Genomic DNA, 16,181 nt, shown 5'->3' on the forward strand with positions numbered 1-16,181 from the left:
TTTTTTTTCTTTTTTTCATTTTCCTTTCGTATCGATTTCTTTTTTGCTTTGTTTCTCTAGTAAGAGTCATTATTCGAAAGTTCCAAAATTATATTACATTACTATGTACTATTGTTTATTAATATATAAAATATCGCAAAAAAATATTGTTAATCAAATTTTTAATCAAACTTGTCACCAATATTATTTCTTTTATTATTAATTTATATATATATATATATATAAATTAATAATAAAAGAAATTAATTTATATATATTTATATAAATATACAAGGTCCGTTAATGGTCAACACAATAAATACAATTTTCCTGTCCAAAGAGTAATTAAAAAATATCTATCTAGAAATCTTACTCTTGGTTTTATTAACGCAATATAATAATAATAATAATAATAATAATAATAATAATAATAATAATAATAATAATAATAATCACAAAACAAAAAAGATAAATGAAAAGAAAAAAAAAAAAGGAAGGAAAGTGCAAAGAAAATGGATAGAAAAGAAACAATAGATATGCGAAATTACATTATGAGACTGATTGATAATTTCGATGAAATAATAATAAAATAATTGTGAAAAAGAGGAAAGAAGTAGAAATGAAAGATTATATGTGACAATAATTGTAAAAATTGAGACGAAGAGAAAGATTAGAGTGAAATAGATAATAGAGAAAAAAGGGATGAAAAGGGAGGAGGGCGAGGAGGAGGAAGAGGAATAGGAGAAGGAAGTAGAGGAGTAGGAATAGGAATATGTCGAAAAGGAAGATAAGACAAAAAAAAAAAACCGAGAAAAAAAAGTATATTCCAAATTTTCTGGCTCACTTGTGAAAGATTAGAATGTGGATCGCGTGCTCGAGCGGAAGTCTCTAGTCGATGGTGATTGGCAGGGGATCGTAAGGTCGAGTGCTATTGGCTGGTGAACGTACTTGTCCTCGTGACCTGGAGATATCAATCTGCTACCGTGGCCTTTCGACATGTTGCACTTCGATCTTCTCTGAATCTCTCCTCCTTTTCATCAGCTCCTCCATTTCCTATATCACCTCCAACTCCACCTCCTCGTCACTATCTCTCCTTTTCTCTCTTTCTCTCTCTCTCTCTCTCTCTCTCTCTCCCTCCCCTTTCTCTCTCTTTTCCTTTCCTTTCTTTCTTCTTCCTCTCTTTTTCTTTCCTTTTTTTTTTTCTTTTTCCATGCATATTAGCTATAATAAGAGCGATATAATATTTCCGGGATAAAATCGACAACTCGACGATCCTCCCACTCGTGAATTTTTTATTCTCCTTTTTTTCTGTTCTTTTTTTTCTTTGTTCTTTTTTCTTTTATCCTCTTTTTTATCAGGTACTTTTTTTTCTCTCTTCGTTTTTTTTTTTTTCTTTTCTTTTTTTCTTTTAACAACGATAACAATTGAAATTTATTATGTTGGTCATTAAACGATATTGGAATTTTTAATATTTTTTATCGCAATAAATAATACGATAGTATAATAGTAACTATAGTAAGCTATTAAGTTTGTTCAATTTATGTCACGATTCCAAAATCGTTCACAATTTTTAATACTCGATTGACAAAATGAGCAATGAATGAAAATTTTCAGTATATATTTTATTATCCTTTTCCCTTGTTATATATATATATATATTTTTTTTTTTTTTTTTTAATTTATGCCAATTCTAGTACGATTTATCTCGACGAGCCGAAATCAATATGTGTGTTTGATCATTTTTATGGTGTCGTTAAATATCATCGATCATATTTAAATCGTGAAATTAAATTTCTAGCAATAAACTAAACTTCCAATTGGCGATATTTATTATATCAAAATTTTATTTATCATTTATTTATTGTCCTCCATATGTTCGATAAAATTTCTATTGTTCCAATTACATAGAAATATACGTACACACGTATACATACGAATATACATACATACGTATATATGAAATACACGTTCGATCGAGAGTAGAGATAAAACATCTCTTGTATGAGTTGAGAGGTCAGAGCATGTTTATATATTCTTTATGTACATACATATGTGAATATATATAAATATATATATAGAGCGAGAGAGAGAGAGAGAGAGAGAGAGAGAGAGAGAGAGAGAGATAAACAGGGGAAGAGAGAGAGAGAAAAAGACAAATGTCGAGAAATAAAGTTGGGTCATTCAACGACAACGAGAGAGAGAGAGAGAGAGAGAGACATAAAGAATGGAACACACGCGAGGATGTTATTCAATCGGTTAACTCGAATCTAATAAAACATGTTCCGTGACTCCTTCGTTACCCAATGACCATTCTGAATAAACTTTCTCCATGAAAAATAAAAGAAAAAAAAAATTTATATATATATATATATATATATAATATGTGGGATAATAAGCCTTATAGATAAGAATAATAATATTATAAATATAATAAATATTTTTACATACACACATATATATATATATATATATATTTATTTATTTATTTATATAAATATTATAAATTTCATAATATTATATTATACATGAATATTTATTTATAGATAAATGTATAAGTAAAGAGAGAATGTCACATTGAAAATTAATTCCTCGTTAATTATTTAATTTTTTTAAACAAAATTACGAAAGTACAAATGATTGATATTCAATATATGTTGTTAATTTAAGAAATACAACATATATTAATATTCACATTATGTAACATTAAAAATATGATAGAATTAAAATTCTAAAAAGATCCTCTAGCTAATATCATTGATTTATATTATTGTATAATTATTACTATCATCATGATCATCGTATATATCTATCCTTAAGATTTATATTGAATTGCTTTTAAAGAATTCTTAGCAGACGAGATAATATTCGTATTTTAATAAAGTTGTTTTCTGTTAAAATAAATGGAGATAAATTCCTCCTTTTTTTTTCTTTTTTTTCTTTTTTTTTTTTTATTGTTTTTTTTTATTTACAGAGACCAAAAGATACTAGATATAAAATAAATCGTAAGATATTGCTGAAATATTACGAATATATAAATACATTATTACGATGTTATTTAAAGAATAATTCTTGGTAAGGGAATAGAAACGAATTTAGAAAGTCGTTCATTCTAATTCAATGTCGGAAAAGAATATTTTATCGGTTAATGAAAACAACTTCGAAAGATCGAATTAATTAATTATTTCGTTTTCGAACGTGAATGACATTCAAAAATGTTTATAGAAATAAATCGATATTTCAATAATTATCTCATTCATGGACACGATTAATTAATAATTTTATCGGGATTATAAATTTCACTCAGATATAATATATATGTAATAGATATAATATATATGTGCGATAATGATCTTATGTTTATAATTTTCTGTTATTAATTATATATGTTCATAGACAATTTCAGTTTCAGTCTGACGTAATTTAACTTTTACTATTATGGTTTATGTTATACATATATATATATATATATATATATATGATCATTAGTCAATCGGAATAAATTTAGATAAAAGATATATGTGGATCGATTATATTGATAACCATTGACTCAAAAGTTTTTTTTTAATATATGTAAATGTATAACATTTATTTTATTTATGCTATATATATATATATATATATATATATATATATATATACGAGGATTGGCAAATTTTTGTTATTAAAATTAATTAAAATTTTTTTGTCACATAATAATAATAATAATAATAATAATTATTATTATTATTATGATCATCATATCATTATAAGTTTTTTATTTTTTTTTTATTTTTTTTTTTTTTTTAATTATTATTTCAAGTATTAAAATTGGCGTAGAGGATGGCATCATCTTAAAAAGTTATATGAGCCTACATAGGGGCGCAATATTCTTCTTAGTATAGTCTATTGTCTTAGAACAATAGCCACGTGGTTCCTATTTCCGTATGAGGGGTATAAAAACAGAGCCTGCAATTTGAGTAGGTTCTTTTACTTTACTTTTGTAACCCTAATCCATATATCGAATTTCTTTCGTATATCGATCAAGATCTTTTTCATCATCATCATCATCATCGTCATCGTCATCGTCATTGTTATCATTGTCATCGTCATTGTTGTCGTCCCTCAAATATTTTTCTTCCTCTTTTGTTCCATTGCAAAATATCATATTTATTATTATTATTATTATTATTATTATTATTATTATTATTATTATTATTATTTTGTTATAGAATAGAGACAAAAAAATATAAATAAGGTAGAAAAAAAGAAGATTTGAATAACAAGTCGAAAAAAGGAAATAAAAAATTGTTGAGATTGAAATTTTCCTTTGCTATCGATAAGGATCTTGCGTTTAATTTTTATCTTTAGTATTTTTCCTATCAAAGGCAAAAATAAAAATAAAAAGAGAGAGAGAGAGAGAGAGAGAGAGAGAGAGAGAGAGAGAGAGAGAAGATACCGCGTTCGAGCTCGTTCTTATTATCTTATTGTTCATAAAATAAAGAAAAAAAGAACGAATAGAGTAGGAAGTGAAACAAAACAAAACAAAACAAAAAAAGAATTGAAATATAAATTTCATTGCAATCGTGAATGATTTTCTGGTAATTTTTATCTCTTCTTTTGTTTGCTTTGAAAAATAGATAAAAAAAAAAAAAAAAAAAAAAAAAAAAGAAGGAAAAAAGAAAAAAGAGAGAAAAACATATAACGTGTGTCTGAACTCGTTCTTATTATTTTATTGTTCGTGAGAATAATAATTTATAGGAAATATTAAATTGAAATTCTTTATTTCTTTTTTCCTTTTTTTTCTTTTATTTTTTTTTTTTTTTTTTTTTTTTTTTATCACGTACTTCCTCCAATTAGAATTTCTGATATTTATTTAACACTTATGAAAGATGATTCATCGTAATTAACGTATCACTACATCAGGAGATAGAATAATACTCTATATACCTATGTATATATTTATATATAAATATATAGGTATATATAATAGATATTACGAAACATCGATTGTATTTTTACAATGATATTTTGTTGGGATAATCACGTGTCGTATTTGAAAATGCAAGTAGAATTCGCAACTTGGCGAAAGAGACGATTGTTATTTTTAACTATCGATCCCATCAACAAGCTAGTATCAAAGGATTTATTTAACAATAATCATTGTTTCAGCTATATATATATATATATATATATTTTTTTTTTTTTCTATTTAAGTTCTCATAAAAATATATGAAAAAAATTTTTCTTCATTATCGAAGTGTAAAGTGAAAAGAAAAAAAGAAAAAATAAATAAATAAATAAATGAATGAATGAATAAAAATGAAAAGAAAAAAAAAACAAAAAAGAAAGAAATAGTAATATAGATTTTTACAAAATTCAAAAATTAACGACGAATAAAATCGCCACTGCGGTTTTATATTTTTATTGATTAATAATTGATGATTTATTTTTTGTTATCCTTCTATTCTCTTCAAGTTCCAATGATATATATCCTCTGTTAATTATTTAAATCATAGAAACATTTGAGTATAATGATTTTTTGCGATTTAAAGGAAAAGAAAATTTATAAAACGAGAAATAATAGATAAGATCATATCGTTCGTCGCTTCATTCGACGAATTTTTAAGTCGGTCATCATCTCGGTGTGATCTCTCTCCTTCTTTCTCTTTCTCTCTCTCTCTCTCTCTCTCTCTCTCTCTCTCTCTCTCTCTCTCTCTCTCTCTCTCTCTCTCACTGTCATTGTCAGTATCGAATTAACAGTCAACGATAATCCTATTGTAATGTTTTATACACCGATCACGTAATCGTTAATAAATCTGGGTCAAGTCCGTCGACATTTTTATTATTCTTGTTTTAGCAGTGAAACTGTTATATCATTATATTATAGCTTAATAACACTTAAACATCTTCCATCTCTCTTAGAGATCGGACTTTGCTCGTTCATCTTATTAGATCTTGTATTTTTCTTTTTTTTTTTTCTTCTTTTTTTTTTCTTTTCTTTCTTTCTTTCGTCAATCGAATTCTTTTATCATCGAATTTTTAACGCAGTATCACTTCAATTAACGTTAAATTCGATCAAAATATTTTGATACATATATATTTTTTATTTTTATCTTTTTTGTCTCTTGAATTAAATCGAAAGATATCCTCAAACTTTCTGTTTACCCTTCATTCTCCCCCAAGTTGTCGTCATTAAATCTTTCCCCTTCCCTCACTCTCTCCCCCCCCCTCCACCAATTCTCCTTGTCTTTTAACCTTTCAATGATTTTTTATCCTTCATTTCTATTGGACAGTAATATTGACGATATGATTTATCAAATTTCGATTATTTCTTTACAATTTTTTTTTTTATATAACAAACTTCAATGATCGTTCGATTGGAATTTGAAACGGAGAAATTAATATTATTTCGTATCGTTAATATAATTGATATTATGAATTGTTAAGTACTCGTTCGAGTATAGAACGAGTCCAAACGTTCATCAAGAAAAGAAAATTTAACCTACAAAATTGTGGGAAAAGTGTTATTGATTTTAACTTTTTTTTATATATATATGTATACATGAAAAATAAAATTTTTGTATATATATATATTTATAAAATTTTGTAGGTTAAATTTTCTTTTCTTCCTTCTTTTTTTTTCTTTTTTTTCTTTTTTTACTTTTTTCTTGTTTTCTCCAATCGTCGAAAAGCTTGGAAAAAATTAACTCGGGAGACTTTAGAAATCTACAATGATATCTGAGAAATCTAAAATAAATCTTTGAAGAAAAATCAGAGTGATTGAATTATATATATATATATATTTTTTTTTTTTTTTTTTTTTAAACGATTTCATAATCAATTAATTCAAAAGATATATTACAATAGTATCTACATATTTGATTCCGTTAATTATTGTTTGAATATTTATACGTTCCATCTAAATGCAATCGATTGTCGTTAGATTTATTCATATTATTATGTCGATAGTATCATAAGTATCTTCTTTCAATTAGGTCATTACTATAAGCAAAAAAAAAAAAAAAAGGAAAAAAAAGAAAGAAAGAAAGAAAGAAAGATAAAAAAAGAAGAAGAAGTACTACAACTCAGGCGTCATTGAACAAAGTACGAGTTTGAATAAAAAAATATCTTTCTTTTATTTGTTTTTTTTCTTATCTTTTTTTTTTTTTTTTTTTTCATTTGCTTATTTGTTCGTTCGTATTAAAGTATTGGTCATAGATCAAAAATAGATATCACCTCTAAGTCGTTGAAAGAAGAAAGAGAACAAACATTCAGGGAGTGTGTGTGTGTGTTATCGAGCGTCGTCCAGGAAGGGTACGTTTGATAGAGCGGAAGCTTGCCATTGCCATCATTAAAGCCATAAATTGTATCTTTAGTGTCAAGCTCGTCTGCCTTTAAGTAATAATATCGTTGTACATAGGAACGATTGTCGATCTATATCTATCATTTCGTCGATGTGTTATATATATCAAATGTTTGATCAATTTTTTCTTTTTTTTTCTTTTTTTTTTTTTCATGCTTTTTCCCCCTCTTTTTTTTCTTTATCTTATTTTTTCTTCGGATTATGTATATATATATATATATATATATATATATATATATATATATATATTGTTTTTGTTTCCTTTCTTTTTTTCTTCTTCTTTTCTTTTTGTCTCTTTTTTTCTTTTTTTTTTTCTTTTTTTTTTTTTTCAAAGGAGACGGATTAACTTCAGTTCGTTAGATTCATTATGGAAATGGTGGCGTTAGTTTGCACGTAGACTCATAATTCGTTTTTTTTTTTTATAATATTTCTCTCTTAAAACCGTAACAACGTTTACTTTGTTCCCGTGAATTTTTTTTTTTCATTACGTAAATGACATTGGATTGTTTATAATTCTTTGTGCGATGATTATTTTGTTTTCTTCTTTTCTTTCTTTTCCTTCTTCTTCTTCTTCTTCTTTATTTTTTCTTTTTTTTTTTTTCTCCATCAACAGCCTACAATTTATTCCATTCATGAAATTCTCTCTATCGTCCGAAAGATGTATTGGATTATTTTTAATTGTTTGTTTGTTTAGTTTCTCCCCTATTTTTTTTTTTCTTTTTTTTTTTTTTTCTTTTTATTATTAGTAACCAATAGTTGCAATTTATTTTAATCGTGAATTTTTTATTACGGTTCATTTTTTACAATGGATCATTTATTTATTATATTTTCAAGACTGGTGGCCAATAATATTTTATACGTTGAAAATTTATTGTGTTATGAAAATAACGTTTTATTGTTTATTATTATTATTATTGTTATTATTGTTATTATTATTTTCTCTTTTATTTCTTTGTACTTTCAAGAAGATTGAAATAAATCGTATAGTTGATTAGATACTTCGATGAGAATATGTTCAATGTGTCTTCGAACGATGATTATCTTATAACAGTACTAGTAATTTTCTCGTTAAAGATTTTCTTAAAGATTACCAGAGTCTGTTCTTTCAAATTGACAGTTCGAAATGTCGATCGGAAAAGTTCAAGAAAAAATTCAGACACGTATAAATAACGTGACATTAAATCTTACCATAATTTAACAAGGCGTGAGTTTATTTCTATAATAATTTTTATCTTTATCCATGTACATTATATATTAATATACGTGCGCGCGCATGTGTGTGTGTGGATGTTTACATAAATATATACATATATACTTATATTTATTTTAATTTTTGTTTATATATATAGACATGTATATATGTATTTATATACATAGTTTAGCTTCTCCTACGGATAAATAGGATATATATGTATATATATAAATATATATATATATATATATGTAATACATAGTGTATATATATAATACATAATGTAGTCTTTTATTTAGATATAAAATTTATGTATATTTAACGAGCGTGAAGTAAGTATGCACTTCCATTCGTTTCATTTCGTTTAGTTCCGTTTCATAAAGTGCTGTTAGTGCAATGAGAAAGGAAAAAGAGAGAGAAAAAAAGAAAGAGAGAGAGAGAGAGAGAGAGAGAATAGAGTAAAAGGTTTATAAAAAAAATTATAGTAGAAAGTAAATAAATACTCTCTCGGTAATTAATTCCACGTAATTAGAGTGCTCGAGCCGTGACTATTATTTGAGAAAAATAAAAACAAATAAATCCTTCGTAGTATCTACATATAATATTACATATATGATAATATATATATATATATACAAATATATAGAAAATATAAATAATATAATTATACATTATATATACATATATATGTGTTATTATGTAATTATATTAATTAAATTATAATTATATATAAATGTATAAAAATTGTTATTTATATTATTCGAACGAAATGTTGTAATATTTCAGAAAAAGATTTTTTTTTTGTTTTTTTTTTTTTTTTTAAATTGTAATGGTAATGCCACCTTGAACGATAAAAATTAAACGTCGATAATCGCATTCGACATTTCTCTCTTTCTCTTTCTATCACTATCTATCTATCTCTCCTTACGAAGTTTGTCTAGTTCTTTTTTTTTTTTTTTTACTCTGTTTGTCGACTTGAACAGACGCTTATACTACTTCATTGTCGTCGTCGTTGTCGTCGAATGGCAATGCCTTCTTGCACTCTTGCGATCATTCTCTTGCATTAGCATGCAAAGAGAAACGATCGTGGTGGTGCAAGATCAAGAAAATAAAGACACCATTTATTTATTTTCTCTCTCTCTCTTTCTCTCTCTCTCTCTCTCTTTCTCTCTCTCTCTCTTTCTCTCTCTCTCTCACTCTTTTTCTTTTCCTTCGTTGCTCTATCACTATTATAGAGTTCATCGTAAAATGTTATGTTAATAATTTCGAATCGTTATATATACTCTTAAAATCTCGAAATAATGCATACCTCCTTTATCTTTCCTTGTTTTTTCTACATTTTTTCTTTCTTTTTTCTTCTTTTTTTTTTCTTTTTTTTTTTTTTGCCACGATCATCTTCTGACCGCTTCGAATTGTTTCGAAATAATATTTTTCAGAAAGAATCGACATCAATTGGACAATGATAAATATGTAATATAAGAAATCTTGCGACAATTTTTATGACAATTTTTTTATATAGATTCTTAATTATATCTCTGACTGATTTTTTTTTTCTTTTTTTTTTTTTTTTTTTTGGATATCCTCCAAAAAAAAAATATATATATATATATCACGTACGTACTTTGTATACCTTGGAAAACAATTATTCTCAATACAATCATAATGTATCGTTGAATGACATTGGAAAATATAATTTATTACAGTAAATACGTGGGAGAAAATGTTTAGATTTAGTTTTTTTTCTCTTTTTTTTTTGTTTATACCTATCATTTATACCTATTACATTTGTTATAATTTTTTTATAATATTAAAAAAAATATATATATATGTTGATAAATATCTGTAATCAATATATTGCATTTTATGTCTGTACGTTTGAAGGAAAAAATTCATTTACACAATTTACACGATTCATATAATGATTTCGTATGATTACATATGTTTAAGAGAAAAAAAAAAAAAAATAAAAAAAAAAGGAAAAAAAAATGTTAAATGATTTCTAATCGAATTCTTAAACAATTGTTATCGACAATCAAGGATCTATTAGAAAATGTATTTAGGTCTCTCTCTCTCTCTCTCTCTCTCCTTTTCTATCTCTCTCTTTGTCTCTTTCACTAAAGTTAAGCCACGTGTAGTCGGTGATTTTCTGACGTCATATATGTATATGTATATGTATATGTATATGTATATGTATATGTATATGTATGTACGTACGTATCTATACAACGAAGGATTTTAATATTATGTGTCCGAATGATTGTAGTAACAGATCATGCGTATCATCGATAGTCGACACCTGCAAATCATGACTCGTGTCATTGAATGATAATTTCATTCGTATGACTCGTATATGCCACGTATCATGTATATCGTTATAAGCCATTGGAAAATCCGTCTTATCGTCAATGTTAACAAAATATATATATATATATATATATTAAAAAAAAATTATTTTGATATATATATATATATATATATATATATATATATATATATATACTATATACTTACTTTAATTTAGCATATACATGTACATATATTTATTATAAAATTTAATACATATATATATATATATATATTAAATATATTATTAAAATTATTAATATTAAAATTATTAATATTAACAAAAAAAAAAAAAAAAGAAAAAAAGAAAAAAGAAAGGAATAGAAAAAGAATTAGCTCTTCGCTCGATTATTTTTATTTCTCATTCAATCTTTTTTCTTTTTCTAAAAATTTTTTTTTTTTTTTTTTCACTCGATATCTTTAATTTGAATTAAATTTCACTGTCATTCAATTTATTCTTTCATTTTAGTCAATTAATTAATTTTGTTTCATATATTTTTTCTTTTCTTTTTTTTTTTTTTTTTTCTTTTTTTTTTTTAAGAATACAATACGAGATACTTTTTCTCTTTTCGTATTCATTTAAATGTACATTTTATATATATGCGCTTGTTTGGTGCGTGTGCACGTGAGCGAGTGTGATTATTTTTATGTATATTTCAGATGTGGCACAATCTAACGTGCGTCGACGATTTTCTAAACCGTGCCTTTCACAAGGTCGGCCTTGTGGTCGGCCGTCATCCTGGTTATTTTGTCATCGTACCAACCCTCTTGGCCTGCATTTGCTTCACCGGATATCAAAGGATACACTACGAGATCGATCCAGAATATCTCTTCTCACCGGTTGACGGTCCTGGAAAGACCGAGCGAGCTATAGTCGAGCAATATTTCAAAGTCAACTATAGTCATCAGTTTAACGTCGGCCGTATCACCAGGCCAGGTATATTTGTATTAACAAATGAAATAATCAAATGAAATTAAATAAATCAAATGAATTAAATAAATCAATTATCAATGGATCCCTCGATCGAGGAAATATGTGAACGTTTTAATATTCAAATTTGACAACCACTGGTTAGATGGACATTGATTCTATTTAGGATAGATTAATACTATCGTTAATAGCTTTATTAAGTGATTCATATTAAATGTTACGAGTCAATGATTCATTTGATTATAGATTTGAAATTAGTGAAAGTTGATTCTCGACGACATTGAAATAAATAACTGATTTCGTTATTTCATTTTATATATATATATATATATATATATATATATATATATATATATATATTATTTTTCTTTTGTAGTGACTAATTTTTTTTTTTAAATACTAATTCAATCTCCATTCGTTCCTTCATTAGGTCGATTTGGCCATGTAATAATTATTCCGAAAGACGGCGATCCAAATATGCTGCGAAGCGTAATTTGGAATGAATTGCGAGAGTTGGATCGAATAATACGAGAAGTTAAAATAAAATATGAAGACGAAATATTCACTTATGAAGAGATATGTGCACGTTGGCTCGACGAATGTTTCAACAACGACATTCTTAATCTTCATCACGTAATAGAGTAAGTTTCCTCAAAATATATTGGATATGTCATTAAAGAAAGAAAAAAAGAAAGAAAGAAAGAAAGAAAAAAAAAAAAAAGAAAAAAATAAATAAAAATATAAATGACAGATTTTAAATATCATAGTAGATCTTTATTAATATCTGAATATTTATTAACCTCAGTTTTAATGAGATAATTTATTTTTTAACGATCGATGATATTCAGTGTCAATAATAACATTAATTTACAAAACAATTTTTTTTCCTTTTTCTTTCTTTTTTTTTTTTTTTCTTTTTTTTCTTCATTCGAATTCAAACAGTCTATTATCTAATTGATTCGGATCGAATAAATTCGTGCAAATCTCCGAATAATTTTTTTTTTAAATAATAATAATAAAATCCAATGTCCTTGAAATAGGATTCAAGCAAGTATCTCCAATCGGTAGTAATAATTTTTGTAGAATTTAAATCGAAACAATAAGTTTCAATTTAGAGAACGAACGATACTTTTTAATTCGCAAAACAATATCCATCAGTATTTGCATCCGATCAGTAACGTCTAGTAGTTCATGGGGAATAATATTATTTTTTTTCCTTCTCTCTTTATTTTTTTTTTTTCTTTTTCTTTATTAATTAGAATACAAGCAGTTCGAATTGTTTTGTTTCGTTTTGTTTTTTGTTGTTGTTTTTTTTTTCTCTCCAGGGAGGTAGAAAATAGGGAGCTCAATCTAACGTTTCCGGTGATGTTTAATCCTGTGACATGGGACGCCCATCTATTCCCGGTTTTCTTCGGCGGTAGTGTCATCAGTGAGGATCTAACGATCGAGTCGGTGCCGTCGGTCCAGCTCGCCTACTTCATCACCGTCGACAACCCACGGCAAGATGCTATGTGAGTTCATTGAACCCCCTCCTCCCTCTAACCTCCTCTTATCTCTCTCTCTCTCTCTCTCTCTCTCTCTCTCTCTTGTAAGTAAGCAGGCAGTGCAAACATGTTTAAACACGAATAAGTGACAATCCGTGAGAAAGAGAGAGAGAAAAAGATTTATCGTATCTAGGATCTAACCAAAGAAATCGAGTCTTCGAACTTACATCAGAGTTAAGCGAAACCAAATCGTCGTTTCGTAGCTGACGGCTTTCCAAATTTACGTTACAGCTAAATCGCTGTTACTTAATATTGAAGGAAGAAAAAAGAAAAAAGAAGAGAAAATTCGTCATACGATTTCACTATTCTTGATCAAGGATCTATTTTCATTAAATCTACTTTCTATTAATATATCTTACGATTGACTTTAATGTTTTAAGGGCTTCTTTATTTATTTACTTTTTTTCTTTTTTTCTCTCCAGATCAATCTACTAAATTGTATATTTTTAACTGTTTAGAGAAAATTTTTTCACATGAAATCGTACGAACCCAGTTAGAAAGCATAACTGTTGTTTCGTCGTTTTGTTAACCGCGTTTAACCGCGTGATGAAAAAGATTTTAATAGTTTCTAACTTTATATGCTCTTTGATCGGTCGAGTAGAAAAAAAGGAAAGGTAAAGGATAGAATAGATAATACGCATACTAATTAAGGAAAAGACATAACTTTTTTGACAGAGAAAAAGAGAGAGAGAGAGAGAGAGAGAGAGAGAGAGAGAGAAAGAGGAAATAAAATCTTCGTGTATACTTAGAGAGATATCAAGATTATTTCCTTTCTTCTTTGTGTGTTTTTCTTTTTTACGATTTCAAGTATTAACAGTACCAATTTTAGAGGTTTATATTTTTAAATTCATCCATAAAAATGGATTGATCATAAAACGATCGATATTAACTTGTCGCGACTGTTGTTTTATTGCTTTAAATATTTATTTATTTTTTTTTTTTTTTTCTTAATTTTATATTCGAATTTTTTATTTTTATTTTTTATATATATATATATGTGTGTGTGTGTGTGTGTGTATATTTTTTTTTTTTTTATAGTGGCGCCGCCTGGGAGGAAGCCTTTCTAAACATAGTCGGCGAGGCTGAGGATAGCGGTATTTTCAAGCACATAAGCACAGCGCGATTTGCCTCGAGGACATTGGAATTAGAGTTGGAAGCAAATACGAAAACAATTGTTCCGTATTTCTCAAGCACGTTCGCAGTAATGGGTATCTTTTCTGTGGTGACCTGCATGATGACCGACTGGGTACGAAGTAAACCCTGGCTTGGCCTTCTTGGGAACGTGTCCGCCGGTATGGCGACCGTTGCCGCTTTTGGACTATGCATGTATCTAGGAGTCGATTTCATCGGTCTCAATCTCGCTGCACCATTTTTGATGATCGGTGAGAGAGCAATTCTTTTTTATTTTGTTTCCTTTTTTTTTTTCTACTTCTAATTCCCTCCCTCCCTCTCACCTTTTTTCTTTTTCTTTTTTTTCTTTTTTACCAAGTGCAAGGGAAAAAAAATAGAAGCTGATCGATTGGATAATTAGTATATTTATTAGTACTTATATATATTATTCGTATTAGGTTTAGATTCATTTGTATATAGACAAAAGTTAGGGTATAATATATACATGTATGTATATATTATATATGAAATATAACGAGCTTAATAGGGTTTACCCGAGGCATGACATGGCGGCATTAGGTTCGTAATAACGTTCGCTTAGGGAATAGCAATTCGCGGTAAGTTCGAACGTACGTTAGTAAAGTGAGCGCGCATAGTAATTAAGGTCTCAACGCGACAAGAGGTTTAGAGGATGAGGATGGAAGTCGAACGTCATCAAAGTTGTATTCTTGCTCTCTTTTTCTTTCTTCCTCTCTCTCTCTCTTTCTCTCTCTCTCTCTCTCTCTCTCTCTCTCTCTCTCTCTCTCTCTCTCTCTTTTTCTTTCTTTCGATGCAATAGAAAAATATTGCTATCATGACCTATAATTACTCGAACAGTGACATCGACCTCTTGTGCAATATTCACGCCTCAACTTCTTCGTTAATTTTTTTTTTGTTCTTTCTTTTTTTTTTTGTTGTTGTTTTTGTTCTTTTTTTCAATTTATAAATAACCAAGCGTAACAAATGTGATTTCTTTTTGGATTAGTTATGCACGATTAGGGATTAGAAATAGATCATTTAAATTAGATTATTGTTTACAACTTTTTTTTATGACTTTTCAATATATATATATATATATATATATATAAAACTTTCATACGATAATAGTAACGTATTATTATTATCAAAGATGAAAATTTTCCATTGGAAATTTCAATATGGCCGATTATGGTATTATATTAATAAAACGAGTACGCTTTCAAATATTTGATTATTTGCGAATGTATGGAAATGATATGAATTTATTCGCGAGTAAAATTTAGAATTAATTAATAATTCGTATATTTTTTTTTCTTTTTTTTTTTTTACGATTAAACTGATATACATTTAATTGATTTATTCCTTTTTATTTTCTTTTTATTTTTCTTCTTCTTCTTCTTCTTCTTCTTCCTGTTCCTCTTATTCACTAATGATCGATATAATGAAACAGAGAGATACATATATATATACGTTTGATAATTGAGAATGACATCTCGTATTATAAATGAAATTTATACACGAAATATAAGCCGACGTTGGATTAGTTTAATAATACATATGAAAGAGTGATATGATGGGTTCAATTAACTGGATGGATTTTCGAAATAGAAAGTAATTAGAGAAATAGTTTATATTACTGTATGGTTAATGTAGTAATTAGAGATCGGTGTATATTGAGATTAAAAACTTTATTCGAAAAAGACGAAAAAAGGAAAAAATTAC

General features: G+C 26.9%; 1 protein-coding gene across 5 annotated transcripts in view; it reads left to right on the forward strand.

The window, feature by feature from the left end:
- Positions 1 to 16,181, forward strand: part of LOC124424229 (patched domain-containing protein 3) — a 53,284-nt gene that overhangs the window by 17,712 nt on the left and 19,391 nt on the right. For 3 of the 5 annotated variants that reach the window (XM_046962994.1, XM_046962996.1, XM_046962997.1), the window contains exons 2-5: positions 11,517 to 11,793; positions 12,218 to 12,428; positions 13,113 to 13,298; positions 14,370 to 14,713. In XM_046962994.1, coding sequence (XP_046818950.1) covers positions 11,517 to 11,793; positions 12,218 to 12,428; positions 13,113 to 13,298; positions 14,370 to 14,713 — 1,018 coding nt within the window. Of the gene's footprint in view, positions 1 to 11,516; positions 11,794 to 12,217; positions 12,429 to 13,112; positions 13,299 to 14,369; positions 14,714 to 16,181 lie in introns of those variants that run through there. The other 2 variants (XM_046962998.1, XM_046962995.1) reach the window with 2 other exon arrangements.

The sequence above is a fragment of the Vespa crabro genome, chromosome 5 (genome assembly GCF_910589235.1).
Source record: "Vespa crabro chromosome 5, iyVesCrab1.2, whole genome shotgun sequence".
Classification (NCBI taxonomy): Eukaryota; Metazoa; Arthropoda; class Insecta; order Hymenoptera; family Vespidae; genus Vespa; species Vespa crabro.